This window comes from Pseudogymnoascus verrucosus (genome assembly GCF_001662655.1).
Source record: "Pseudogymnoascus verrucosus strain UAMH 10579 unplaced genomic scaffold scaffold_45, whole genome shotgun sequence".
In the NCBI taxonomy this organism is placed as follows: Eukaryota; Fungi; Ascomycota; class Leotiomycetes; order Thelebolales; family Thelebolaceae; genus Pseudogymnoascus; species Pseudogymnoascus verrucosus.
Genome location: NW_017263696.1, coordinates 14,411 through 38,044, shown reverse-complemented (window position 1 = coordinate 38,044; position 23,634 = coordinate 14,411). Strand labels below are relative to the sequence as shown.

The following is a 23,634-nucleotide window of genomic DNA, read 5'->3' as shown; positions in this document are numbered from 1 at the left end:
GGCTAAGATCACCCCATGCTTTTGGCAAGTGCGGGGTTGTGTCAGCCTCAGCTTCAGTCGCACTCTCTTCAAAATCTTGAGAAGATTAGCTTCTATCTATATCCTATCCCTTTCAAATTGTGACAATTCACATACTTCTAGAAAATGGGCAAGCGAGTTATTTTCACTGGCGGTTCTGGCAAAGCGGGACGACATGTCATTCCCGAGCTCCTTAAGAAAGGCCATGAAGTCTTAAACCTCGACCTCGAGCCGCTGAATCAGCCTAATGTCTATACCCTCAAAACAGACCTCACGCAACCCGGCCAAGTATTCAACGCCCTCTGCGGACAATTCAAACTCTCATCGCCAAACCCACCGGGAACTCCTCCAACTCCACATGCTGTAATCCATTTCGCCGGCATGGCACGCAACATGCTCTGCACTGATGACGAGACATTTCGCATAAATACCCTCTCGGCCTACAATGTTATTGATGCAGCCTGCAAGCTTGGTGTCAAGAAGATCATCCTCGCAAGCACGGGGAGCGTATACGGCGTTGCGTTCGCGTCCGGTGACATCGACTATGAGTCTTTCCCCATCGACGAGGAAATTGACGTCAATCCCATGGACACCTATGCCATCTCCAAGATGTGCATTGAGCGGATTGCACGGGGCTTCGCACGCCGCTTTGACGTCGACATCTACTGCCTACGCATTGGCAACGTAATTGAGCCGCATGAGTACAAAGACGATCTGTTCCACAGCTATGTCAATGAGCCGCAGAAGTGGAAGAACCATTCGTGGTCATACACGGATGCGAGGGATTTGGGGCAGATTTGCAATTTGGGGTTGGAGAAATCGGGATTGGGGTTCCAGGTTTTTAACGCAACGAATGACTCGATTACGAGCAAGAACTCGACAATGAAGTTTCTAAAGGAGCAGTGCCCCAATACCCCGTTTACGCGCGAGATGGGCGAGTTTGAGGCACCAATGTCTAATGTGAAAGTAAAGGAAGTGCTAGGGTTTAAGGAAGAGCATCACTGGGAAAATTATTTTCCTGTAGTGGGTAAATAGAGTTATTTACTAATGAGTTTAGTATATTTTAGTTACTCCCCTATAATACGACTAGGAGGCCTTCTCGACATCACAAACATCCTGAGATTGACTGTGCTTTATCTCATCTAGTGAATGCTTAATGTCCAAAACATTAGTGTTGCTACCACGAGGACTATCGGGAGACTTGGCTTCTTGGGACCCTTTTGTCCTCTCAGTTCGCCACTGTAGTCCCCTTGAGCGTATGAGGAGAACGACCACAATGCCACCAAGGCCACTGAGTAAGCCTAGCAGTGTAAAGTACCAGCCTCGACCCATTTTGTCAAGACCTGGTTGAAGTACAGATATGAGAATTGCCGTGAGGCTACATCTCGCAAGATTCCCTGTAGCAGCAGCTGCACTGGAGTTTGCAGGAAAGATGTCGATAAGGAGAGCTTGTGATACGATGTTGAAGAGCATGCAAAAAAGTCCCAAAACAGCTTGTAATATGAGACACACAGAGAAGTGAGTATGTGTTTCGGCAGCCCACCCATATCCTACAAATGCTGCTGTGTATAAAACCAAAAAGTGCAAACAGAATCTTGTGCGCACTCTCTCAATTGGAAAATCCATCATGTTATCACCTTTAATCTTGTCAACCTCGTGTCCCATTTCATTAGCCGTAACTCTGTAGTTGTGATCCATAAAACTGCCAGTGAAGGTGGCGCCTATGATGCATCCGAGGCCCCCTGGGAGGTATGCCAACCCAACTTGAAGAGCATTAAACGAGTAGGTCGACTCAAAAATTACTGAAATAGACGCCTGGATGCAATAGTATGTGGCATAGAAGATAGAGCTCAAAAACAAAACCAAAGCTGCGTCCTTGTAGAATATAATTCGAATCCCGAAAAATGGGTTTTTGGGGAGCAAGACCGTCCAGCGATGTTGTATCGCTTTGTCTCTTGGGGCCTCAACAACGAAGACGTTATTGCTAGCACTTGGGATAGCTTCGTCATCATTTCCTTCTTCCTGACTGAAGAGAGCCCGCCACCAAGTTCGGTAACAACCCGTGGGAGGTGTGCCACCATTTCCCACAATGTTCCTTCCAGTCTCGGGAAAAACTAGGCCAGTCGCAAGGGTCATCGCACCTCCAAAGATCACTAAAGACCAGAATACCCACTTAACATTTCCACTTCCGAAGGCAATTGATCCTCCCACTACAGGTCCAATGCAAACTCCAAGGTTTCCTATTGCCCCGATCGGACCCAGCATCTTGCCCCTTTCTGAGGGTATCGCAACATCTGCCACGACGCCATAGCTGAGACTGAGTACAGCACTAGCACCTAGACTTTGCAGCGCCCTCAGTACTAGAAGTCCAGCGTATGACTTAGTACCATTGAGGGCGAGGCCAAGAGATGCGAGGGTGAACAGGCAATATGTGATAAGGAAGACAGGACGGCGACCGTGGACGTCTGCGTAAGGGGCAAACAGAGATGGCGATATCGCTTGGAATATCACGTAGACAGTGACACTAAGATTTATGGCTTCTAGACTTGTAGAAAAGAGTCTACTTAAGAGCGGCAGTAGTGGGACGTAGCTCGTGGCAGCCAGGGGAGACGCAAGGTTAGCAAGGCTCAGGATGATGGTAAGAAAGATCTTCTGGCGATCGCTGAAAACTGTGAACCTCTCGTCAGGGGCTGATAGATTGGTCATATCGAGATAGCCTTGGTCGAAAAGATTATTGTATTGATACACTTGGGAAAGATGAGGTGCACATTTACTTAGTGTTATTAAGTGTTTCGCAGGAATGTATGTTGTTTATGGTGGTGCATAGCCCAGGGACTCATTATAACCCTATCTGCCTAAATAACTCACTACAATTTGCCTTTACGGGTATTTTGGTCAACTTTGAAACGATACAGAGAAGATTAGCATGGCCCCTGCACTAAGGATGACACGCTCAATCAAAGAGAAGCTACCAATTTTTGGACTTTTTATTTTTTTTAGTTTAGTTTTAAGCTTCTATCGGATATCTACTTTACGAAGATATATAAATTAGCAAGAGCGACCCGTTTGTTGTTCGTCGTTCGCTCTTGCCTATCTGTCTCTATTTTGCATTTCAGTCCCTTTTTCCCGCTTCATATCACGTAGACTCGCTTACTGACAGTGTCTCGAGTTTACTGGGCGGGCTTCTCATTTCTCACCATCTTGATGACCTTCTTCAGCATCTTATACTAGACAACAGCGTGAAAGTCATCGTTGTCATCATATTTTTTATTTATCTTTGAGGATGAGGACTTAATATTGGGACCATGTAACCAAAATGCGTTCATGTTTTGTTCCAACAACATATTCTTTCCCACCCCGAGTATAAATCAAAGACAACGTTCACACTTTCGAAAGTATATATATATATCTACGGCATCCCACAGAAGTGCATGGGTTCTCTAGGAGGGAAGGTAAATTCACATTTTAAATGTATTATAATCTTTGATAATCATTCTTAACCCTCTTAGCTACCCACCTCACTGAATGTGCTTTGATGCACTGCCGCTGCATCTGCCCGTAATGTTGTAGAACTCCCAGTCGGGCTAGGCCGTGCATGGCGGGAACGTCGTGGGTTACGCTGACGACTGCGGCGGACAAGGTTGAGGCTGAGGATTACTTTCTGAAGATCATCCATCCCAATCCTCCACCAAACCTTTTTGATTTACAACACCTATAATTAGAAAACGCCCCAAGATAACATCGACCTCTCTTCCAGCGCATTTGCGACCTGTTTCGTAACATTTTGCTCGGGACAATCACCCATCGCGGCCTTTCAATTGCTCTTTGAGCGCCGCCGGCTTCGACACCATAGTACTGAACGCGTGGCTTCTACAGCTCAATCACCATGGCGCAATACGTCCTCGACCTCATCTACACCCTCACAAATTGCATGTCATGCTTTCCCGGGTCGCCGACACTCAAGATCAACAGCAGGAGCTTCAAGATCCTCCGGCTGCTTGGAGAGGTACGTCCCCTTGTTCCCCAAACCCCTCCCTCCTATTCGGACACAGCTAATGCAAACATAGGGCGGCTTCTCCTATGTCTACCTCGTCCAAGATACGTCGAATGAGGCGCTCTACGCGCTGAAAAAGATCCGCTGCCCCTTCGGCCAAGAATCCGTCGCGCAAGCAATGAAGGAAGTCGAAGCCTACGCGCTCTTCACCCCCCACCAGAACATCATCCACGCCATCGACCACTCCATATCAGCCGACCGCTCCGACCCAAGCGCGAAGACAGTATACATCCTGCTACCCTACTACAGGCGCGGCAACCTGCAAGACCTCATCAATGCCAACCTGGTCAACCACGCCAAGTTCCCGGAGAAGAAGCTCATGGTCCTGTTCCTGGGCGTGTGCAAGGCCCTCAAGGCCATGCATGAGTATAAAGTCGGAGGGAAGGGCGCGGGCAAGGCGAAGAGGTTACGCGCTGAAGCGGCAGAGGCAGATGAGGATGCGGCTCAGGCAGCTGGAGGAGGGAGGAGGAGAGGCAGGGGCGAAGAGTCGGATCGCGAGCAGCACGAGCCATTGATGGACGATGAGGTGACACAGAGCCAAGAGGGTGTTGCGCCCGGTGGTGCTCGCGCATACGCACATCGGGATATTAAACCAGGTAAGCAGTCTTGATTCGAGAGCAAGGTGGCAATGTCTAACGCCCAGCAGGAAATATCATGATCGACGACGATGGTACACAGCCCATCCTCATGGATCTTGGATCTCTCCAACCCTCGCCCACACCAGTTACATCTCGCTCTCTAGCCCTCGCCATCCAAGACCAAGCAGCCGAGCACTCAACAATGCCATACCGTGCGCCTGAGCTCTTCGACGTCAAGACTGGTTCGACAATCGACACCAAGGTCGACATCTGGTCGCTAGGCTGCACGCTGTACGCGTGTCTGGTGGGCAAGTCGCCATTCGAGATGCGCTCTGATGAGACGGGCGGTAGTCTGAGTATCTGCGTGTTGAGCGGGGACTGGCGCTTCCCCGATGAGGGAGCTGGTGGCCAGAAGAAAGGCAAGAATCAGGCGGGGCAGGAGGAGGATACGGGGATCAATGATGGGATCCGTGAGGTGGTGAGGGCGTGCTTGAAGGTTGAGCCGGGAGAGAGGCCGGATGTGGAGCAGTTGATGGAGATGGTGGAGAGGGTTATTGAGGACTTACCTGAGGATGGGGCGACGATCTGATGGGTTGGAGGAGTGTGAGGTGGGTGTGTGTATTATACTGTGTATTTTCTTGATGGGACGGCGTTCAATACCTGTGCGGATAGCAGAGGCTCATCCGCTTGTCTTCCATGCTCAAATCATACCAGGGGCTTTACAATGACAAGATCAATTTTGAAGCAAAGCAATCGCACAATACTGATGATCTTACTTTGTGAGACTTTGCTACTATAGCATAACGATATATTACATCACAATGGCAGAGTCAGGTAAGCCAAATAAAAACGAAGATTCCTTAAACTAACGCTATTCACACAGAAAGCAAAATACACAACTATAACCAACACCCAAGAACACCAACTCGAGCGCAGTAAACAAATCTATGAAAACAAACAAACAAAACACTATCTATCATACATCAACAAATCAACCCCATCAAACGCCAAACAGACAACCCATACTTCAAACCTTTCATCAAACACCTCACCAAAGCCACCCCACCTTCTTACCCGCACCCTTCTTCGAACCATTCGGCTCCTCCTCACGCACTCTCTTCCTCGACGACTCCTTTTCAGTCGCCTCGTCACTCTTACGCTTCCTGTCCGAGCTCTTCTCCGCGTTAGCCAATACGGCTTCCTTCGCGCGTCGCTCCCGGCGCTCGATACCCCAGCTTGATGGTAAGGCGCAGATGATGCCCTCGTCACGTTTACTCTTTGCTGTCGGAAGTTCTGGAAACCTGCAGATAATGGTCTCCTCGCGCTTACCCCTCTTCCAGGGGTTTGCTTCGGGCAATTCGTCACCCTTGTGCTTCTTGCCGGAGGGGTTTGGCTCGGGCAACTCGTCGCCCTTGCGCTTCTTCCCCGAGGGGTTTGGCTCGGGCAACTCACCGCCCTTGCGCTTCGTCCCGGAGGGTTTCTTCGCCTTGGTGGGTTTCTTCGCCTTGGAAGGTTTCTTCGCCTTGGGAGGATCTTTCGGCACAGCTGTCTTTGCGCCTATATCCCGACGTTTGGGAATGTAGTCTATTGGCCCAAAGCATGTAATCACTTTGCCGCCAGAATAGTCGTCGAGCTTGGTCTTCTTCGCAGGCTTTTCCTCGGGCGAGTCATCGGGCTTGCGCTTCTTCCCTACCGCATTCTTCCTGAACGACTTATTTGGATCCAACCTGGAATATTTAGTGTTTGAGCTGCCGCCGTTGATATGGGCTGTCTGGTTTCCAGTCGTAGGGGGAGACCTCGGGTTGACACAGTGCCATTTGATGCCATCCTCCTCGACATTGTCGCTCTCCAAACCACTCTCAATATCCGTACTCCCAGGACAAGAAATAGTATCGGGGCCATACTCCTCTTCGCCCTCAACCTCCGGTTCACTCTCGGTCTCCGGCTCAGTACCACCCTCCGCATCCTCATACTCTTCGTCAGTATCCTCGGTTCCCTCCTCGGTACCCTCCTCTCCACCCTCTTCCTCTTCACCCTCCTCCTCTCCACCCTCCTCCTGTCCACCCTCCTCCTCTCCACTCTCCTCCTCTCCGCTCTCCTCCGAAGACTCATATCCAATTTGCTCAGTAAGTATATCCAAAGCCTCTTTCTCCGCCCGCTTTTTCTCCCACCCCTCTACACTCCCTCCCGCCCCGACGAAGGCACGCAGTTCCGCTTTAACTTCCGCGCTAAGATCTTCCCACTTTACGCCCTTCAGCCGCCTTTTGAGCTTGGTGTCGCTGATCACATCCTTGCCCTTACCACCTTTGCCACCTTTGCCACCTTTGCCACCTTTGCTACCTTTGCCACCTTTATTCTTCGCCGCTTCAGCTTCAGCGGCTTTAATGGCCGCAAGGGCCTCCGCAGCTTCAACAGCCTCAAGAGCCTTTGCAGCCTCAACAGCCTCAACAGCCTCAATAGCCTTAGCAGCTTCAGCAGCCTCAGCCTCAGCAGCCTCAGCGGCCTTCTTAACAGCCCTCTCAGCATTCTTCTTGGCAGCCTCTGCCTTCTCCTTATCTCTCCTTACACGCCTCTCCTCCTTCGTCTCCCTTGGCGGTGGCGGTGGATGATTGTTCCGCGCATCCACGACGCTTTGTTCGATGGCGGCTGTTTCTGCGGATGTGGGCGGCTCAGCGAGGCCTCGGGCGGCGAGCACGCTGGTGTTTATGGCGGCTTGGACAGCGGGGTTGGCGCGGGCATCGGCGCGGGTTATGCGGGTTATCCTGGGGTCGCGTTCGCGTTGGATTCGGCGAGCCATTTTGGGCGGTGTTGTTGCTGTATTGTGTTGTGTTGTTGGTGATGTATTATGTTGTATTATGTGGGTGTATAGCGACAATTTCGAACCTTTTCCGAGTATCAAACTCGTTCTGGGAATTATGGAGTACTGAGTATCAAACTCTGTTAAGGAAATGGGGAATATTACTAGAGAAGGAATGGAGAATTTCAATCGATACTCGGATGAAAGTAGGGGATAATAAATGAAAATTGTGTATGAAAGCAGGGGATACGAGACAGAGCAATGAAAGGAGAGGAAGTTGGGATCAAAGAGCGAGTCAGTGAGGGACAAGAGATTCTTTACAGAATACTTCGAGGGCTGTTTTCGGACTCGGACGGGGTGGCTTTGATGGTTCTGAGCCTTTGTTAGGAGGGACAGGGCGCCGGATGGGGATGGCGGTTTCCTTTGACAACGATTTTAAAAAGGGGGATAAAGGGGTAAGAGATATCATTGAAGAATAGTATCAATGTCTATTTTTGTTTCATCGCTGTGCCCTTGTGTCTTGCGAGACAATCGTGCAATAGGAGCCTATCACAGCCAACCAACCGAAAGTATCGAACTTAAACTCGCACCTCCTCAGTTCTGCAGATTCATCATCTCTGCCTCCTTGTATGCCCCCTCCTCCCCTGCTGTCGGATTCACAGTATTCCGCTCCATAGTCATAATGATCATCTTATCGGACACCTCCTCCCTCACACTCACCACCGCCTCCCTCAACACCGTCAGCTGAGTCACCCATTGAGTCGACCAATTCCACAACGACAACATATTCATCAACTTTGCCACCACCTCCCTCCTCTCGTCCGGCCCTCCCTTCAAGTCACGCAAGATGCCGTCCTGATCCTCCTTCCCCGCAACATTCACCAACCCCGCCATCACATCATACGCCTCCAACAACCCATCAACCAACGGCAACAGTCTCTGGCACATCAATCATGCATTCTCCATTTTCTCACTCTCTACCTCCTTATACCCCTTGGCGGCAACTTCCAAGCTCTGCAAGCTAACCTGCACACACACAATAACGCTCCACAGCTTCTGACTCTTCTTAGCCATACCCTCCATCATCCGATCGAGCGCTGCAGGATGAAGGTTATCATAGTTCGATGCCCTTCCGTTCAATTGACATAATATCGATCTTTGAATAGTCCGTGAGGAAAGGGCGACTCAGGTATGATATGTAGACTCTATATTTACGTGGGGAAGGAGTAGGCACGTTAGGGATGATGGGTCATTGTGAGAATTTCTATTATGAAGGTTGGCTTGCGTCTAAAAACATCTATAGTCTATCTATAGCCCCTTTACGCATCTTCGGCGCAGTGTGGATACACAGTCTTTCTTTTTGTAAAGCTAGAAACAAACGCTGTCTTACAATCAAATCCCACCCCGTAAACTCCCAGAGAGGAGAATTGGGGACAATATCCCCGTCTACCCATCGCCCAACAGTCCCGAAACGCCCAAATAACTCCCCTTAAAGAATAAAAAAGACATCAAACGATGAAGAAACCCCCCTCAAATAACCTCATCCCTCTCCCACCCCGTCCCCTTATATTCTCCCTTCTTAATTCCCTTGCCTGGATGTGGCTTCCCCGCATCAAAGTAGGTGCTCACAAATGGATTCGGATCCTCCTCCTGCTTCAGATTTCCCAGCGTATGATTCACCTCCCTATGCTTCGCCTCGTCGGCGCGCACATACAAGATGAGATCCTTCACCGTTCGCTTTCCCTCCGGCATCTTCCAGTACTCAATCGCAATATCAGGCGCCTGCATGCCCTCCCACTTTGGCAGTTTCCCCGCCTCCAAGTCGGCAAGCACAAGCGAGTACGTCAGTACCGCCTCTTCCTCGAGGTACCCAACAAATCTGTGCGCGGTGCGGGGACTGATAAGGTACGCCAGGAACATGGAGTTGAAGAAAACGCCCTGGGCACCAAGACACATCAACTTCATAAACCACCCCGGCTCCGCCATCTTCAAGAACGTCAAGAGGTGCATGCGCTCATTGTACGCCTCCTCAAGCAACGTCTCAATCCATCCGTTATCCCTCTGCATCCTCCTCAAGCTCCTCAAATGTCTCAGCATCCCCGCCACCATCCCGGGAACGCCCGCCACGGACTCGAGGAAGATGAAGCGGATCAGCCATTTGCGCTCCGACATCTTGTAGGGCTTTGTGGACTCCAGCGCCGTGGGGTCGGAGGCTGTAGCGGCGACGGTGACGTCGTGGGAGTATCCCGTGGCGATATCGGTGCCTTTGCGCAACATGCGCATGAGGAAGAGCGCGAAGCGGTCCGACATGTCCTCGGGAATGCGGTGCTCGAAGCGGATGTTGGTCCTCATCTGCTCCTCTGTGAATCTGGGAGGGGGGTCAGTGAGTCGTCACGTGGACGGGGGGGTTTGGAGGGCATACCCTGGGTGCTCCCATGCTGGGTGCGTAGTGCGGATGAGGTGGTGTTTTGGCTCTGGGAAGTATTTCTCCTCGAGCTGTGGCGGGGTAGTGGTGCTGAATTGCCTTTTTGAGAGGGGTTGTTGCTGGAGGCTTGGGCGGGCGGCGTGGTGCGGGACTGGCCTGGCTGGCCTTGCTGCGAGACTCAGGTGGCGGGACTGCTGGGGAGTGCGCCCGTTGGTGTTGTAGATTGGCGTGAGGCAGAGTCTTGATGTTGCCATGGACATCCTGGGGAGCATAGCCCCGTGTGCTGTGAGCATGGGCGCTCGTGCCGCGATCATGTTTGTTGACATGACGTATGTGTGTTTGGAGTAGTAGTATCAACTACCAGTATAGTAGTGACGTGAACAAGTTGAACTTGTAATGTGTAGAGTGGAGTGTAAAGGTGTAATGACTTGAAGAATGGTGGCGATATAGAACCTACATGAGGCTTCAGACAGCTGAGATCTGAGTCTTATATATCAAATATTGACAGCGGCAGGGCTGAGTCCAAACTGACGCGATTGGGACAGGGAAGGAATGTTGGAACGGGAATAGTAAGGAAATGGGAATAGTACGGGAAGGTACTCGTAAAGAAAGCAATTGCATTGGCAGTGCACTACCTCTGAGTCAGATTCACCAAATAAAATATTGCTATTTTCTACGGGAATAGCAGACGCCGAATCAATAATTGGACATTTGTATGGGACGTTGCGTTCGTCAGTGGCTTGGGGAGGAAGTTTCAGGATTGAGGGTCGATTGATCCCGAGTTACTCCGGCTTACCTGAGCGTGGTCGTTTGCGGCCATGAACTTTCGTATAATTAAATATCTACGATCAAGTCTCAACAATAGAAAAAAACGATATATCTCCTCAAATAATTAAATAATACTCTCTGCCTTATATCATGATACCAAACACCCCCATCCCACAATAAAAAACCGACCGTCTAAGCCCCTATCTGTCTCCCAAACGAGCGGTATAACAGTGACGGGAATAACCGGAGCGACGGACCCAACTTACTCCCGCCCTCCGGCCGCCCAGCACTGCCGCCGCGCCACCGGTCACGAGGCCAGCGATTTTCATTCAAGCGTTTATATCCCTTCCGATTTTCGAGATTTTCGAGCACGATGACCAGATATCTGACTAATGGCAAGAAAATCATTCGGCGAAGCCCCACAGTAACACCGTAAATGCCCTCAAAGCACCGCATGGTTAGGATGGATCCGCGGAATTATAGGATAGGGGTGACGCCGAAAATAGATACCGTCTCGGCGAGGGCTCTGGCTTGGCTCACTTCACGTTCGTCTATGCGAGTAACGTCGACAATATAGTTACTACAAGCTGGCCAAAGAGACCCTTGCTCCATCGTCACGTTGCTAGCCCAAAAGAGCAACAAAATAACAAAACATACAACATTGAGTATTTGCTAGTGGTCACCCACCTAACTACTACAAGAGCACCCAGTAATCGTGACAATGTGCTTAGGGTGTCATATAGAGTGCAGTCTTACGAGAACATCGGATTGTTTAGCGAACCAGGTCGAATTAACAGTCCACTCTTCCTTTCCCGCCCACTCCATTCTGAACTCGCGCAGTATTTGCGGCACAAACTTACTCATTTCTAAGAGGCTTATATTTTTCCCTATAGTAGTGGATGGATAGTTAGACTTTGTCCATAGATGCGTCGAGATAAATATTAAGGGGTAAGTAGACTCACCGATACAAGTTCTCGACCCGTGACCAAACTATATACTACGATTAATGTGAATCCTTTTGAGAACATAGACATGGCTGTTAACGTACGGCTAAAAAGCTTCTTTCCATCCTCTTTAGTTGCTCGATCTTCACTGGGTCCTTACTCTCTTCCCACCTCTCAGGGCGGAATTCATGAACATGGTCTCCAAAAACATCTTCGTCATAATGAACAACCCATGCGTTGATACCAACGATTGTGCCAGCAGGCAAGTAATGCCCATGAAGCGTTAACCCGCCTTGGGGCACGATTCGTTCTAACATAAGAGCCACAGCAGGGTGTAGCCTAAGTGATTCCTTGATAACAAGAGCGCTGGGTAATCTTAGACTGGCTTAGGACGATAGGGTAATGTCTCAAGAAGCACTTACAGGTAAGGGATGTGCTTTTGAGCTTCGGCGTATGTGATAGTTTCCGAGAACATTCCAGCTTGATCCGCAGCAAAGATCTCTGCCTGCAATTTGGATAATGTGCGCGGATTCTTCATCAAAAAATAGAATATTGATCGGAGAGAAATGGCAGTCGTGTCGCTCCCTGCAAGGCTGTTTCACAATGAGAGCAGTTCGTAAATCGTCGTTCTCAAGTAAACTTACAGATTAACAAACAAGTGGTTCATCATATCTTTCTGGCTCATTTTTGAGCTTCCGTTCTCGTTCTGTTTCTGCAAAAAGGTTAGGAAGTCCTCATGTGAGGTTTCTTTTGAAGTTGTGTCGACGGTTGCTAGGGCATCTTTTATCATCTAGGTAAAATATCAGCCGCGCAATACAACGCCACGACAGTGACCCGTTACCTGTAAGACTGTTCGTATCGGATCCTTTTTTTCTGCGCCTGGGATATAACTTATAATCTTCTGCAGCATTGGGCTTCCAAACAGCCATGGATGGAAGGATGGAATTTGCCCAATGAGCCCGGCGTACTTAAGTCCAAAGTCTATCCCCTCAATAACTCTAGTGTAGTCAAAGCCTGCGTCTAGGAAGCCAAATGTCTTGCTAAAGGTGATAGAACCGATCACGTCAAAGGCATAGAACTGTAGCCACTCTCCAATGTCGACAATTTTGGCTGTATAAGGTTGCGAAGCGTCTAGTGGTGGGTTGCTAAAAGCTCGCATTTTTTTAGCAAAGCTCTGCGTAACCTCGTCCACGAGTGGTTCGAGCTGGAGCAGCGACGATAACGAGTATTTCTGTGCTATACCACTTCTCAGGGCTCTATGGTGCTTTGGATCTTGCGTAGAGAAGATACTGTACAGAGGCTTGTCCTCAAGAGTTGGTGCTTGATAAATAAGCTATAGTAAAACAATTGTGTGATGAACCTACTTAAAGTATTATAAAATGCGGACTTATTAAAGCCCCTGTTAGTTATAGTACGTATAGTTGTTCAAAAAGCATACCTTTGAATATTTGCTCGAAATTCCATATATAACCGGAATCATAGAGGGATCTGATATGGAGATATGGTTTGGTCCAGTACGGACGACTTTTCCATAAGTCTTATGGACTTTCTGAAAGTTCTGTGGAGCAAGCCCAGACACAGAATTTCGTAATCTCCATAAGTTGCTACATCTTGCAAGACGTGGTCCAGGAACACTGCCGAGCTCGGGTTTATTGGCGGTTCGAAGGTAGGAGACTGCGCAGGCAAGAAACAGAGCTATACAGGAGATAGCAATCACTTTGAGATATACCAAACCGAGGATAAATCCTTGAGAAGCATCTAAAATGCGATTCATCATGGCTACTTTCGAAGTTAACCTGGGTTTCAAGGTTAAGTAGTTCACGAAGATGTAGTAGGGTTGCGAGGTGTATCTCAAACTAAGGTTGTTAGTAAGTAGCCTTATAAAAAAGAGAGGGGGCCCCCGAGTTTATCATGGGCGGGGAATGTGGGGGTTGCCGGCCCAAGTGGGTGCCAGCCCATGGGGAACTTCCCCATTCCACACCCCGCTTCTCTCTAAATATGGGAGCTGTCCCCCCTTTATTCTACGTTGCTATCAATTACAGAAATATAGCATTTCGTACATAAGCTATTACACTAATCTTGGCAGAGCCTCGTAGGGAAGGCATATGGGATGGCCTCGTGGCAGCGGAGGTGGCACGGGAACATGTAGATAGAAAGTACTTAAATATAGGCCTTCTCAAATGAAGCACAGTTGCTCTTAGTAGCTTGATGTCCCTTCATCATCTGTTTAGCCGAGATTTGTGTAGACTTCCTCTACTCATTATACAGCATCATGATTCCTAGCCCCATTGAAATGCAAAGTTAGAAATGAGTCCAATAATGAACAAAATTGTAATTATATCGTGCTTCCGATCATGCTTATTATGCATACGTTTCCGAGACCTCGACAGACTCATTTGAGAACTCAAGCATAGGAGCCAGCTGTGACACAATTCCGTTGGCAGCAAATACCATAGGAGATCCATCCGGCTTATACGCAGGCCAACCCATTGCCGGCAACCCATTTACTGGATCCCGAATAAAAGCCAAGTACAGGTCCTGCCAGTGAAAGGCTACCACGGTCTCGAATGCCGTCGAAGCACCACCGTACGCGGCGTATGTACCAAAGAGCAATGGTAGCTCTGACGTGTGATACGCACCATCCCAGGGTTGAGGGGAAATGTTGGTGAAGTTAGCCGTGTTGTAGAAGTAGAAAGTGGTGGAGCTCGATTTGTAGCGTAGCCTAGGAATTATAATATACAGGACAAAGCTTTCCTAATACTGTCTGTTCGCGAACCGGAGTCATATTTGGGCCGGCTGGGCCAGGCCAATTTATCAAGGAGGATTGCTCATTAGCGTTTGATCCGACGATAGCAGGCTATTTTGAATATGATCAGAATCGTAATATCTTCCAAGAGAGTTATTCAGAGCATATTTAAAGAGATAACTTACCAGCTTGCTATAATTTCCAGCGCTGTAGCGATCCGTGTACGTCGAAAATAGATATTGTCTCGGTGAGAGCTCAGGCTTGGCCCGGCTACCTTTTCGATCGATATGCTAGTTACTTAGACTCTCGGTCAGTATGGCTAGGCGGCCAAACCGACGCTTTCTCCACAGCCTCATATCCAGCCCAAAAGAGCAAAAAATGGCAAAAAATGGCAAAAACATACAACAGTGGGTATTCGCTGGTGGTCACCCACCCAACTACTAATCCACCGATCTCAAGCTTGTGTATGGCAGAGCGGACGGGATGCCCAATTCTCTTGAGTCTATGGTCGTATGTAGTAGTTCTCAGTCTATCGAAGAATAAATACAGTTCTGGCTACAATCTTGAATAACATTTCGCGTCCCCAAACCAAAACATATCTCATAGAGAAATGTTAGGGATTAGCATGGAAGCAAGGGGCTTTAGTATGACACACACGACACACCCGAAAGTGAGACATAGAGGTATTCTCCTACGGGGATGTGTTCTGGTGCGCGGAGATCGCATCGTCCATATAACGAATGTCTCAAACCTGCGCGTTAACGGCAAACGTCTCCACGTTTTCTCATTGTACAAACTTTGGTGATATAAAGCAGGGACCTTCGTATGAACAGCCCTGTATTGCCAGATCTTAATTTGGAGGGTGGTAGCAACGGATGCCCCCAGGAAAGTGCGGAGAAACTATGGCTTTAAAATTGACTTTCGCGGAGTTTGGATGCCAAGGAGCAATAAGTGGTAGAGTAACAAGCTACGAAAGCGACCCCTTTGTGGTCGGTGAATGCACATCTCATAGCCGTTATCACCTTACGGAAGTTAGGGCAGCATGGGAAACAGGCGGAAAGGGTTATTGATTGCACATTTAGAAATGTTGCCTAATCATTGGGACGTCAATAGACTCTGTATTCTGTGACGGGAAATTTATCGTTGAAACTAGAGCATCGGCAGAGTGCACAGGAGTCATGGGTAGATATCTGTTTTGTTTGCTTTGGAATTATATCAAACGTTAGCCCCGACAGGCACCACTACGCCCTTTTCCTCTACGTCGCTCTGCCATAGAGTAACGACAGCCCCCTTGAATTTCCTCGCGCTAATACCCCTCGCAAATAAATCGTCCAGCTCACCATAGGTGCGTCCCTTCGGCTCTGGTAACCTGAAATAAGACCAAACGGAACAGAAGAAGCAGAGTCCAGCCCAAAAGAATCCACTCTTCCCTTTCCAGTTCCAAGCGGTTGGGTTAAGCATATAGGGCGTAATTACGCCATTGACAATACCAAAGATATTGTAGGCACAGCGGGCTAAGACTATGGACTTTGTCTTGAGGCGAGTAGATGGCATTTCGGAGACAAGGGAATAACAAATGGGCCCAACCGTGGTATCGTAGATAAAGGTGTAGGCTAGGAGGAGAGAGCCAATGGCCCAAGGTGTCGCTGTGCTGTTCGAGAAGGAGGCGAGCCCAATGAGGAGAAGCAGGACAGTTAAAATTGAGAGACCATAGATGTAGATTGTACGACGCCCTGCATAAGACATGAGAAACCAGGAACCAACTGTACCAATGGCTCCCAGGGCGTACTGCAGGTTGTTAGAGTGTAAATTGTCAGGGGTAGGTTCAAGGTTTTACCTGTGCCATAGACATATCAAAGGCATTAACTGTGGGAAGGCCAGCTTGAATGTAGAAGTACGTTGAGTATCCCATAAATGTACTTCCACAGAGACTCTGGATGGACCAAGTTGCGCATACAATCTCTGTTCGCCGTAAATCGCTTCCTTTAAAACAGTCCAGATAGCTGACGCCAGATTCCAGAGCCTTCTCCGTTTCATTAGTGATGACCATCATCGCTAAAGTTTGATCAATATTGACATCGACCGAACCGTTCCCATCTTTGAACGAGGTCAGCTTCCGCAAAGCTTGCCTGGCATTTTCAATCCTGCCGCGACGAACGAGCCACCATGGTGACTCTGGAGCGAAAAGAACACCGATTAAGATGGGAACTGGCCAGATCCACTGGATGGCTATGATTCGTTAGCATAGAGGTCCATCACTAGAAGCGGTGAGCACATTACCAAAAGGAATTTTATAGCTCCATTTATCTGTCCCTAACGCATGAGCACGCAGGACTCCAGACCCAATTAGTTGCCCAAAGACCCAACAGAGGTTGTTATAGGTTGTGAGATAGGCTCGAAGCTGTGTCGGGCATACCTCAGAGGCATAGGCTGTGGTGAGAGTTTGAAATACACCCCAAGGAATCCCACAAAGAATTTCTCCTACTGCGAGAACAATGAGATTCTCGGCGAAAAAAGGGATGAAGATAAAAGCTGTCATGGCCGCTAGTGAAACAATCATTGTCTTACGGTAGCCGAATCGCTCGCTCACAACTCCATTAATAAGAAGACCTAGTATTTGCCCGGCGGCTGCGCCATTAGACAATCCAGCTTGCCAGGGGGCTGGGATCTGATACGGGTGCTTAGGATCATCTGTTAGAGAGCCGTAATGTTTTGCAAAGCCTGGCGATGCGTATAGGTTTGCTAGAAGCAGGACTTTTTAAATTTCGAGAGTCAGCACTATGTTATGAACAAACAGATAATAGTAATACAGGAGAGGTTGGGTCAGGATGCTAACCGCCCCGATATGCATGAAATAGGAAAACCGAGACGAACCGTCATAACTTTCCATCACAATGGCCGTGGAGAGAATAATACTGAACATGATGGCCTTAGGGTATGTTTTGAACGCCTGATAAGTTGTCATGGACTTCTCAGCATGGGTGGCGTGGTTTGCGTCATTGATAAGATGTGAGAGATCACCGTTGACCATGGATACTTTGGAGTGGGCTCCATGAGTTCGTGGGAGAGCATTGGACGCGGGGGTCGAATCATTAGAAACCATACTAGGAATTCAAAATGAACGACTCTACGTGTGCTTCTTCGGGTATAAATTCGAAAAGGTAATTGTCAAAATTAGAGCTGTGGGCTAATATATATATGCGCTTGGTCTACGCATCACTCGCCCACGCGGCATGATGGACGTGGCTCGATGTTTTTTACGATTTTGAAGTCGTGCAGAGACAAAATGCGACTAGAGGGGGTTTGAAAAATAGTCCGGGCACTTGTTCGTGTTTACTGTGGGCCATTCCCCAGAATCTCTTCCCGTCCCTAGAGCCTCCATAATTAGGCCGAAAGTACTCAAATAGGCGAAAAATACTAAGAATACTAAACTCGGTGATATTTCTCGGCTCTACTATTCTCAAGTCAAACCCTGTCGTTTCCGAGCAAGAGAAAAGGCCTCAAATCCATGTCATTATCTTGGGAGAGGAACAGACCTACATAGAACAGAAATGTAATAACTTATTTAGGACCTATGCAACTTACACAGCTTACACGCAACCAAGGTCTTGGTTGCAGTTTTACTAAGCAAGTGACATGGAAGATACTGCCCCCAACCCACTATTTACCTCGCCCATATTTCTTGACTGAGTTTCGAGACTAATGCTACAATTGTGGAGTTTCTGCCCGTATGCAACTCGTTTCTGTAAACTCGTTTCTGTGATATCGAAATGTCACTTACCTTCGATCATAACTAAAAGGCTAAAATAATATACGTATCCCTATGGCTCTGTTTCACCGCTGTATCATTAGTTGCACATTTATTTAAACCCGCGATATTACTTTGCAATAGTTGACGTAAACCTTCTCACCTGCCTTCATTTCACATTCATACCTACAACATTCAATTGCAGAAACGCAAAGATCTTACGGTTATACAACTCACACATTAGATAAGAACATTGGTATTGAGGCTATAGACAAGAGACCAAATAGACAGTGATATTATTTAACAGCACATCTAAATAACTTAAAGATACTATTGTCTCGCCACATTCGTGTGTCGGATCTGTTGGACAGCAGTTAAATATTAGCCATACCAGCAAGATTCTACGCCGCTATTTCTTGTTACTCAACCTGCACAGTACCATTTTTCTTTTCATTAGCCCCATCCACAGTCTCTCTGAATGTTACAGATGGAGTCCATCCAACACTCTTCCGTGCATCAGTAACTTCGGCATACAACTCATCCACTTGCTCCAAGGTAAGTCCCTTTGTCTCGTAAATCATGAAGTACACGAATGCAATGCAAACGAAACAGCAGCCGCCCCACACGAAGAAGATTTTGGATTGTAGATTTGCGTTACCTGGGCCGTAGTTCACGAGATATGGGGTACTGTAGGCGATAGCCCAATTCAGCATCCAGTTTGAAGCAGTCGTCATCGAAAGAGATTTAGCACGAACTTTGAGAGGAAAGATCTCTCCAGTAACGACCCTGCTCGCCAGGATTTTGTTAGCCAGCGATCAAAAAATGGCTAAGGGGGAATGGAGTTTGTTCCATACCATGCAACAGGACCCCAAGAAGCCGCAAAGAAGAAAATATAGAAACATATGAATGCAATTGCTCCCTTCTGAGCTGGGAGGTTGTGTACAATAACGTTTCCAAGAGAGTCTTGGCTAGTAGTGGTTGTTCCTAGGATTGCGACGATGAATTGAGATATGCACATCCCAACCGCCCCCCAAAGAAGAACAGGTCTGCGCCCCCATTTGTCGATGGCGTACAAGCCTGGCAATGTTGAAACTACATTGACACAATTTGTGATCAAGCTAATGATGAATGAGTTTGTAAACCCAGAGTTTTTGAAAAATTGAGTTCCGTAATAAAATATAAAGTTGATGCCAGTAAGTTGCTGTAGACTTTGGAGAAGGCAGCCAGTAAGGAGACGTTTTAGGAGGTTCCCTTTAAAGCAATCTGCGTAGGTTGCCTTCCCTAAACTCTGCTCGTATTCATGATTGGCTTGAATCTCAGCAAGCTCGTCTAGAATAGCCGTGTCGTCTGCGTTAAGGCGCCTAATTTTTGCGAGAGCTTTCGCCGCAGCTGGCATGTTGTCCCTTTTGATGAGGTATCGTGGTGTTTCTGGGAGAACTAACATGCCACTAACAAGTATCATTGACCAGGCAAATTGTACTGCAATAGGGATGCGGTAACTCCCAGTATCTTGTCGATTGTGTGTTGCATTGTTGATAATAGAAGCCAGTAGAAGCCCGACAGTGATGGCAAACTGGTATGATCCAACGATTACACCACGAATCCACTTTGGGGATATTTCAGACTGGTAAAGCGGAACTATAGGCTGTGTTAGTAAAGCAAACTAATCAAAGTACCTTGTCTTTGACTTACTCATTGCTGAAATCAATCCTACTCCAAATCCTGCAAAAAAGCGACCAGCAAGGAATAGAGGTATGTCGACAGCAGCAGTTTGCAAAATGACGCCAACGCAGAAAACGACATTTGAGGCAATCAAGCCCCAGCGGCGACCAATAGTGTCTGCAACAGGGGCTGCTCCAAGCGCGCCAAAGAAAGTGCCTGCAGAGAGAATCGAGACAATAGTGGCTGACTGAGATGCGGTTACATCTCGATGGCCGCTACTATTCACAAATCCCGTCGAAAATGTATCTTGCCAGAAGGGCATAGCAAGAATGCCGCCGATTGTACCAGTGTCATATCTTTGGTTGAGTTAGCTCCGGTCACTGTTATAGAACCAGCATGGACAATCATCTAAAACTCCATAACTTACCCAAACAAAACTCCCCCAAAGGCAACGAATAAGCCAATCGAAATGGCTGGCCATGACTTTCCAGGAGTGCCTTCAGGCTTTTTTAACAAGAGACCCATATTGAAGTAAGCTCAATTGGTAGAAAATCTGTTCTCGAGACTTATTACTAATGTATGATTCAACAATGGTTGATTGACAATTTTGAAAGAACATCAAAGTGCGAACAACAACATCTTTATATGCAAGTCAGATACGCTTTGACTCTACATATCCAAGTTGAGAAACATATCTAACACAACAGGTGAGCAATTAGTAGAGACTATGGTGACCCCAAATCAGACAAGGAGAGCGGGCTTTCCATCGAATGTTTCCTTGGCGTGAGGGGGAATATCCTGACTGTTGTCGCATCTCCACAGGATTATTGGTTTGCGGAGATAACGTTTCTCCATGGGGTATATGCGGAGTAGTTGTGGAGAACGGGCTGTGATTATGAGGCAATTACTAAATCTGTGTACGACAGTGATCGCCGTCTTGAACAGAGTTAGGGATCGATGCTTCGTGACAGGATGTCCGGAGGGCCTGGATCGTCCTCGGTAATCGCTGTTACCACCGAAGCCCGCGATGGAGAAAGCTAAGCAAAGTTTAGCATCTCCTCGCCGTTAGAAAGCGGGGCTAGGATTGGTGCGGGAGTGGGATTCGCTTGTCGCTGATGTTGTCCGATCTCCGCTAGCTCCCAGCTAATGCACCCTTTCATAGCTTGGCTGCATAATGTGCGGTGCCGTATTCCAATTTAATAAACGGTTTTTCTAGGTGCCGCGCTAATGCCGAGAATTTGAGCCGAAAGCACGCTGACAACGTGATCTCTGGGGTTTGGTATGGAAGACTAACTAAAGACTAGACAACGGGAATGGATACCCCAGATTTACTCACTTGAGCTAAATCAATAATCTGCTTGAACTCTGTATTTCCCCATGTTTACTACTGTATGAGCGGCAGGGCACTTACAACATCGGTTCATCATGTGCCCAGCTTCCCCGCTATTCTATCTGAAGTTGACATCTAGGACAATCTCAGTGTAATGTAAACCTCGGGGAAAATTCTCGGGGGGATATCTCGGGACATGTTAACCAAGGAAAGCTAGACAAACAACTAGCTATAAAGACTGGCTATAAGACTGGCAACATGCACTTCAATGTCTCTGGTCAGAGTACGCACGAGTTCATTCTAATACGACTCTGCCCTCTTTGTCACGTCTCTGTTGATATCGATCTACCATGCGATCTTTGGTTTGCCGAACCATAGCCCTTGGGCTTTTGGTGCTACAGGTTGCTTCCGCGAATAATTATACAGAGCTCTATCGTCCTCAGTATCACTTTACGCCCGCGAAAAATTGGATGAACGATCCAAATGGGCTGGTTTATTTCAATGGCACCTACCATTTGTATTATCAGTATAACCCAGGAGGGATCACCTGGGGAGCGATGTCATGGGGGCATGCAACCAGTGGTGATCTAATCCACTGGGAGCATCAGCCAGTTGCTCTTCTGGCTCGTGGTTACCCAGGTGAGATCACTGAAATGTTCTTCTCTGGCTCCGCGATTGCCGATACGCAGAACATGAGCGGCTTCAGTACCAATGGAAATGTACCTTTTGTTGCCATGTATACATCATACGTGAGTAATCGACATTTGTTAGTTGGACAGTGCTGACTTTTGATTTTCTTAGTATCCAATTACCCAGACTTTGCCAAGCGGAAAGACGGTCCAGGGTGGCACACAAGCACAATCAATTGCTTACAGTCTCGATGAAGGCATGACATGGACCACATATGACGCTGGGAATCCTGTCATTGCACTACCGCCCTCTCCATATGAGGATCAGCATGAAGAGTTTCGCGATCCATTCGTTTTCTGGCACGAATCCACACAGAAATGGGTGGCGGTTATGGTTTTGGCTAAACTCCACAAAGTAGTTGTTTACAACTCCGAAAATCTGAAGGACTGGACTTACATCAGCGAGTTTGGCCCATTGAATGCGGTTGGGGGCGTTTGGGAATGCCCCGGCTTCTTTCCTCTTCCTCTTGACGGAGATAATGAAATCATTAAATGGGTTCTACAAATTGGACTCAATCCTGGCGGGCCCCCCGGTGTCGTTGGCTCAGGCACGCAATACTTCGTAGGAGATTTTGACGGAACAAATTTTGTTGCAGACGACACAAGTAGCCCAGACGACAACTTGACGATGGCGGATGAAACCAACTGGATGGACTGGGGCCCAGACTTTTACGCTGCCGCTACCATCAATGGGCTTTCCATGACAGATCGATACAATATTGCGTGGATGAGCAACTGGCAATACGCTGGATCGATCCCCACAAGTCCTTGGCGGAGTGCTATGTCCGTTCCGCGGAAGGTCTCACTTAAAACAATCAACAAGAAGGCAACCTTAATGCAACAACCTGCTGAAGGCTTAGCTTCCCTAGAGACGTCGGGAAGCTATTCGAAGTCCTGGGACAGTTTTCCAGAAGGCAATCAGAGATTAAAACTCTCCGGAAAAACACTCGACATCACATTGACCTTTTCCAACTCTGACCCATCCCTCGCGTTGTCGGCGGCCCAATTTGGTATCATTATACGGGCTACGTCTGATTTAGCACAGCAAACACGTGTTGGATACGACTTCGGTACAAGTAAACTTTTTGTGGATAGGACAAAATCTGGAAATACTGGATTTGATAGTACCTTCGCAGATGTATACTATGCGCCGTTGACGCCAACCAGCGATGGCAATGTGACAATACAAATCCTTGTTGACTGGTCATCGGTCGAGGTCTTTGGAGGAGAAGGGGAAGTCACCTTGTCAACTCAAATTTTTCCGAACGACAGTGGTACTGGTGTCTTACTATTTTCGACTGAAGGACCCACCAGTGGGGTTACTGTTAAAGCACAAGCTATCGGTTCTGCCTACGATAGATTAGTACCCGTACTGTCAAGCTCAAGCTTAGTCTCAACCTTGACCTCACGCTCAATCTCAAGCTTGACGAAAACAACAACCGCTTCAACTACATTTATTACGATCGATTGCGGGCCTTAGTGGACGAATATTCGTTAGAGGTTTATAGCGGAAAAGGCCAGGTAGTGATCTATAATGTGATTTTCCTCACAGATCAGCTCCGGCGGTCTCTCTCTGACAAGGTTGGGGGGGTAGAAGTGCTGCGGATTTTACTGTGATTGTGATTATCATGATAGTCGTTGAGATGCGGCGGCAGTAGCTGCATGATTACGTTTTTCTCTTGACAGGCACCTATGCTATACTTGCACATTTATTTTATAGCTTCTTATGTGTAGTCAACTATTCATTCTTCTCCGTATGACCCCCGTCCTTTTTTCGAGGAGTGTGTGTTAGTATATTGATATAGGGGGTGCCTTTACAAAGTCCCCAGTATTAGCTTAGATCCATTAGGTCCAATTCCAACTACAAGAATATTC

At 47.8% G+C, this 23,634-nt stretch overlaps 10 protein-coding genes across 10 annotated transcripts; 3 read left to right on the top strand and 7 right to left on the bottom strand.

Annotated features, from left to right (window-relative positions):
* The first annotated feature begins 6 nt into the window (after window positions 1-6).
* On the top strand, window positions 7-1,124 carry VE01_08101 (uncharacterized protein). The gene has a single exon (XM_018277529.2). The coding sequence runs from the start codon at window positions 145-147 to the stop codon at window positions 1,051-1,053; it is 909 nt and encodes a 302-aa protein (XP_018127456.1). The 5' UTR covers window positions 7-144; the 3' UTR covers window positions 1,054-1,124.
* On the bottom strand, window positions 1,094-2,771 carry VE01_08100 (uncharacterized protein). The gene has a single exon (XM_018277528.2). It carries the CDS (start codon window positions 2,722-2,724, stop codon window positions 1,105-1,107), a length of 1,620 nt encoding a protein of 539 aa, XP_018127455.1. The 5' UTR covers window positions 2,725-2,771; the 3' UTR covers window positions 1,094-1,104.
* An 812-nt stretch (window positions 2,772-3,583) lies between these two features.
* On the top strand, window positions 3,584-5,396 carry VE01_08099 (uncharacterized protein). The gene is made up of 3 exons (XM_018277527.2): window positions 3,584-4,024; window positions 4,086-4,668; window positions 4,719-5,396. The coding sequence occupies exons 1-3, from the start codon at window positions 3,905-3,907 to the stop codon at window positions 5,237-5,239; spliced, it is 1,224 nt and encodes a 407-aa protein (XP_018127484.1). The 5' UTR covers window positions 3,584-3,904; the 3' UTR covers window positions 5,240-5,396.
* Window positions 5,397-5,473: 77 nt separating this feature from the next.
* VE01_08098 (uncharacterized protein) lies at window positions 5,474-7,447 on the bottom strand (the record flags this gene model as incomplete). Its single annotated transcript, XM_018277526.2, has 1 exon — window positions 5,474-7,447. The coding sequence occupies one exon, from the start codon at window positions 7,445-7,447 to the stop codon at window positions 5,699-5,701; it is 1,749 nt and encodes a 582-aa protein (XP_018127483.1). The 3' UTR covers window positions 5,474-5,698.
* Window positions 7,448-8,041: 594 nt separating this feature from the next.
* Window positions 8,042-8,521, bottom strand: VE01_08097 (uncharacterized protein; the record flags this gene model as incomplete). Its single annotated transcript, XM_018277525.1, has 2 exons — window positions 8,042-8,386; window positions 8,429-8,521. 2 exons carry the CDS (start codon window positions 8,519-8,521, stop codon window positions 8,042-8,044), a joined length of 438 nt encoding a protein of 145 aa, XP_018127525.1.
* Window positions 8,522-8,725: 204 nt separating this feature from the next.
* VE01_08096 (uncharacterized protein) lies at window positions 8,726-10,586 on the bottom strand. The gene is made up of 2 exons (XM_018277524.2): window positions 9,870-10,586; window positions 8,726-9,815 (listed from the first exon to the last, which is right to left on the bottom strand). Exons 1-2 carry the CDS (start codon window positions 10,196-10,198, stop codon window positions 8,978-8,980), a joined length of 1,167 nt encoding a protein of 388 aa, XP_018127524.1. The 5' UTR covers window positions 10,199-10,586; the 3' UTR covers window positions 8,726-8,977.
* Window positions 10,587-11,679: 1,093 nt separating this feature from the next.
* Window positions 11,680-14,074, bottom strand: VE01_08095 (uncharacterized protein; the record flags this gene model as incomplete). The annotated part of the gene is made up of 7 exons (XM_018277523.1): window positions 11,680-11,950; window positions 12,007-12,177; window positions 12,229-12,374; window positions 12,426-12,904; window positions 12,949-12,970; window positions 13,023-13,440; window positions 13,956-14,074. The coding sequence occupies 7 exons, from the start codon at window positions 14,072-14,074 to the stop codon at window positions 11,680-11,682; spliced, it is 1,626 nt and encodes a 541-aa protein (XP_018127526.1).
* Window positions 14,075-15,520: 1,446 nt separating this feature from the next.
* On the bottom strand, window positions 15,521-17,654 carry VE01_08094 (uncharacterized protein). Its single transcript, XM_018277522.2, has 4 exons — window positions 17,205-17,654; window positions 16,611-17,084; window positions 16,168-16,559; window positions 15,521-16,118 (listed from the first exon to the last, which is right to left on the bottom strand). Exons 1-4 carry the CDS (start codon window positions 17,431-17,433, stop codon window positions 15,546-15,548), a joined length of 1,668 nt encoding a protein of 555 aa, XP_018127514.1. The 5' UTR covers window positions 17,434-17,654; the 3' UTR covers window positions 15,521-15,545.
* Window positions 17,655-18,358: 704 nt separating this feature from the next.
* Window positions 18,359-20,777, bottom strand: RGT2 (High-affinity glucose transporter rgt2). The gene is made up of 4 exons (XM_018277521.2): window positions 20,168-20,777; window positions 19,771-20,096; window positions 18,933-19,716; window positions 18,359-18,864 (listed from the first exon to the last, which is right to left on the bottom strand). The coding sequence occupies exons 1-4, from the start codon at window positions 20,263-20,265 to the stop codon at window positions 18,498-18,500; spliced, it is 1,575 nt and encodes a 524-aa protein (XP_018127528.1). The 5' UTR covers window positions 20,266-20,777; the 3' UTR covers window positions 18,359-18,497.
* Window positions 20,778-21,061: 284 nt separating this feature from the next.
* VE01_08092 (uncharacterized protein) lies at window positions 21,062-23,628 on the top strand. The gene is made up of 2 exons (XM_059463936.1): window positions 21,062-21,819; window positions 21,872-23,628. Exons 1-2 carry the CDS (start codon window positions 21,421-21,423, stop codon window positions 23,237-23,239), a joined length of 1,767 nt encoding a protein of 588 aa, XP_059319453.1. The 5' UTR covers window positions 21,062-21,420; the 3' UTR covers window positions 23,240-23,628.
* The last annotated feature ends 6 nt before the right edge of the window (window positions 23,629-23,634 follow it).

What these genes read in the sequence shown, in the direction of transcription:
- VE01_08101 (XM_018277529.2), top strand. Translation starts at nt 145, where the DNA reads ATGGGCAAGCGAGTTATTTTCACTGGCGGTTCTGGCAAAGCGGGACGA.
- VE01_08092 (XM_059463936.1), top strand. Translation starts at nt 21,421, where the DNA reads ATGCGATCTTTGGTTTGCCGAACCATAGCCCTTGGGCTTTTGGTGCTA. An exon ending in TTGCCATGTATACATCATAC is followed by an intron (nt 21,820 to 21,871) that starts GTGAGTAATCGA and finishes TGATTTTCTTAG; the next exon opens with TATCCAATTACCCAGACTTT.
- RGT2 (XM_018277521.2), bottom strand. Translation starts at nt 20,265, where the DNA reads ATGGGTCTCTTGTTAAAAAAGCCTGAAGGCACTCCTGGAAAGTCATGG. An exon ending in TTTGGGGGAGTTTTGTTTGG is followed by an intron (nt 20,097 to 20,167) that starts GTAAGTTATGGA and finishes ACTCAACCAAAG; the next exon opens with ATATGACACTGGTACAATCG. An exon ending in AGGATTGATTTCAGCAATGA is followed by an intron (nt 19,717 to 19,770) that starts GTAAGTCAAAGA and finishes CACAGCCTATAG; the next exon opens with TTCCGCTTTACCAGTCTGAA.
- VE01_08094 (XM_018277522.2), bottom strand. Translation starts at nt 17,433, where the DNA reads ATGGTTTCTAATGATTCGACCCCCGCGTCCAATGCTCTCCCACGAACT. An exon ending in TGTGATGGAAAGTTATGACG is followed by an intron (nt 17,085 to 17,204) that starts GTTCGTCTCGGT and finishes AAATTTAAAAAG; the next exon opens with TCCTGCTTCTAGCAAACCTA. An exon ending in GAGCTATAAAATTCCTTTTG is followed by an intron (nt 16,560 to 16,610) that starts GTAATGTGCTCA and finishes AACGAATCATAG; the next exon opens with CCATCCAGTGGATCTGGCCA.
- VE01_08099 (XM_018277527.2), top strand. Translation starts at nt 3,905, where the DNA reads ATGGCGCAATACGTCCTCGACCTCATCTACACCCTCACAAATTGCATG. An exon ending in TCCTCCGGCTGCTTGGAGAG is followed by an intron (nt 4,025 to 4,085) that starts GTACGTCCCCTT and finishes ATGCAAACATAG; the next exon opens with GGCGGCTTCTCCTATGTCTA. An exon ending in ACATCGGGATATTAAACCAG is followed by an intron (nt 4,669 to 4,718) that starts GTAAGCAGTCTT and finishes AACGCCCAGCAG; the next exon opens with GAAATATCATGATCGACGAC.
- VE01_08096 (XM_018277524.2), bottom strand. Translation starts at nt 10,198, where the DNA reads ATGTCAACAAACATGATCGCGGCACGAGCGCCCATGCTCACAGCACAC. An exon ending in CCAGCATGGGAGCACCCAGG is followed by an intron (nt 9,816 to 9,869) that starts GTATGCCCTCCA and finishes CCCCCCTCCCAG; the next exon opens with ATTCACAGAGGAGCAGATGA.
- VE01_08100 (XM_018277528.2), bottom strand. Translation starts at nt 2,724, where the DNA reads ATGACCAATCTATCAGCCCCTGACGAGAGGTTCACAGTTTTCAGCGAT.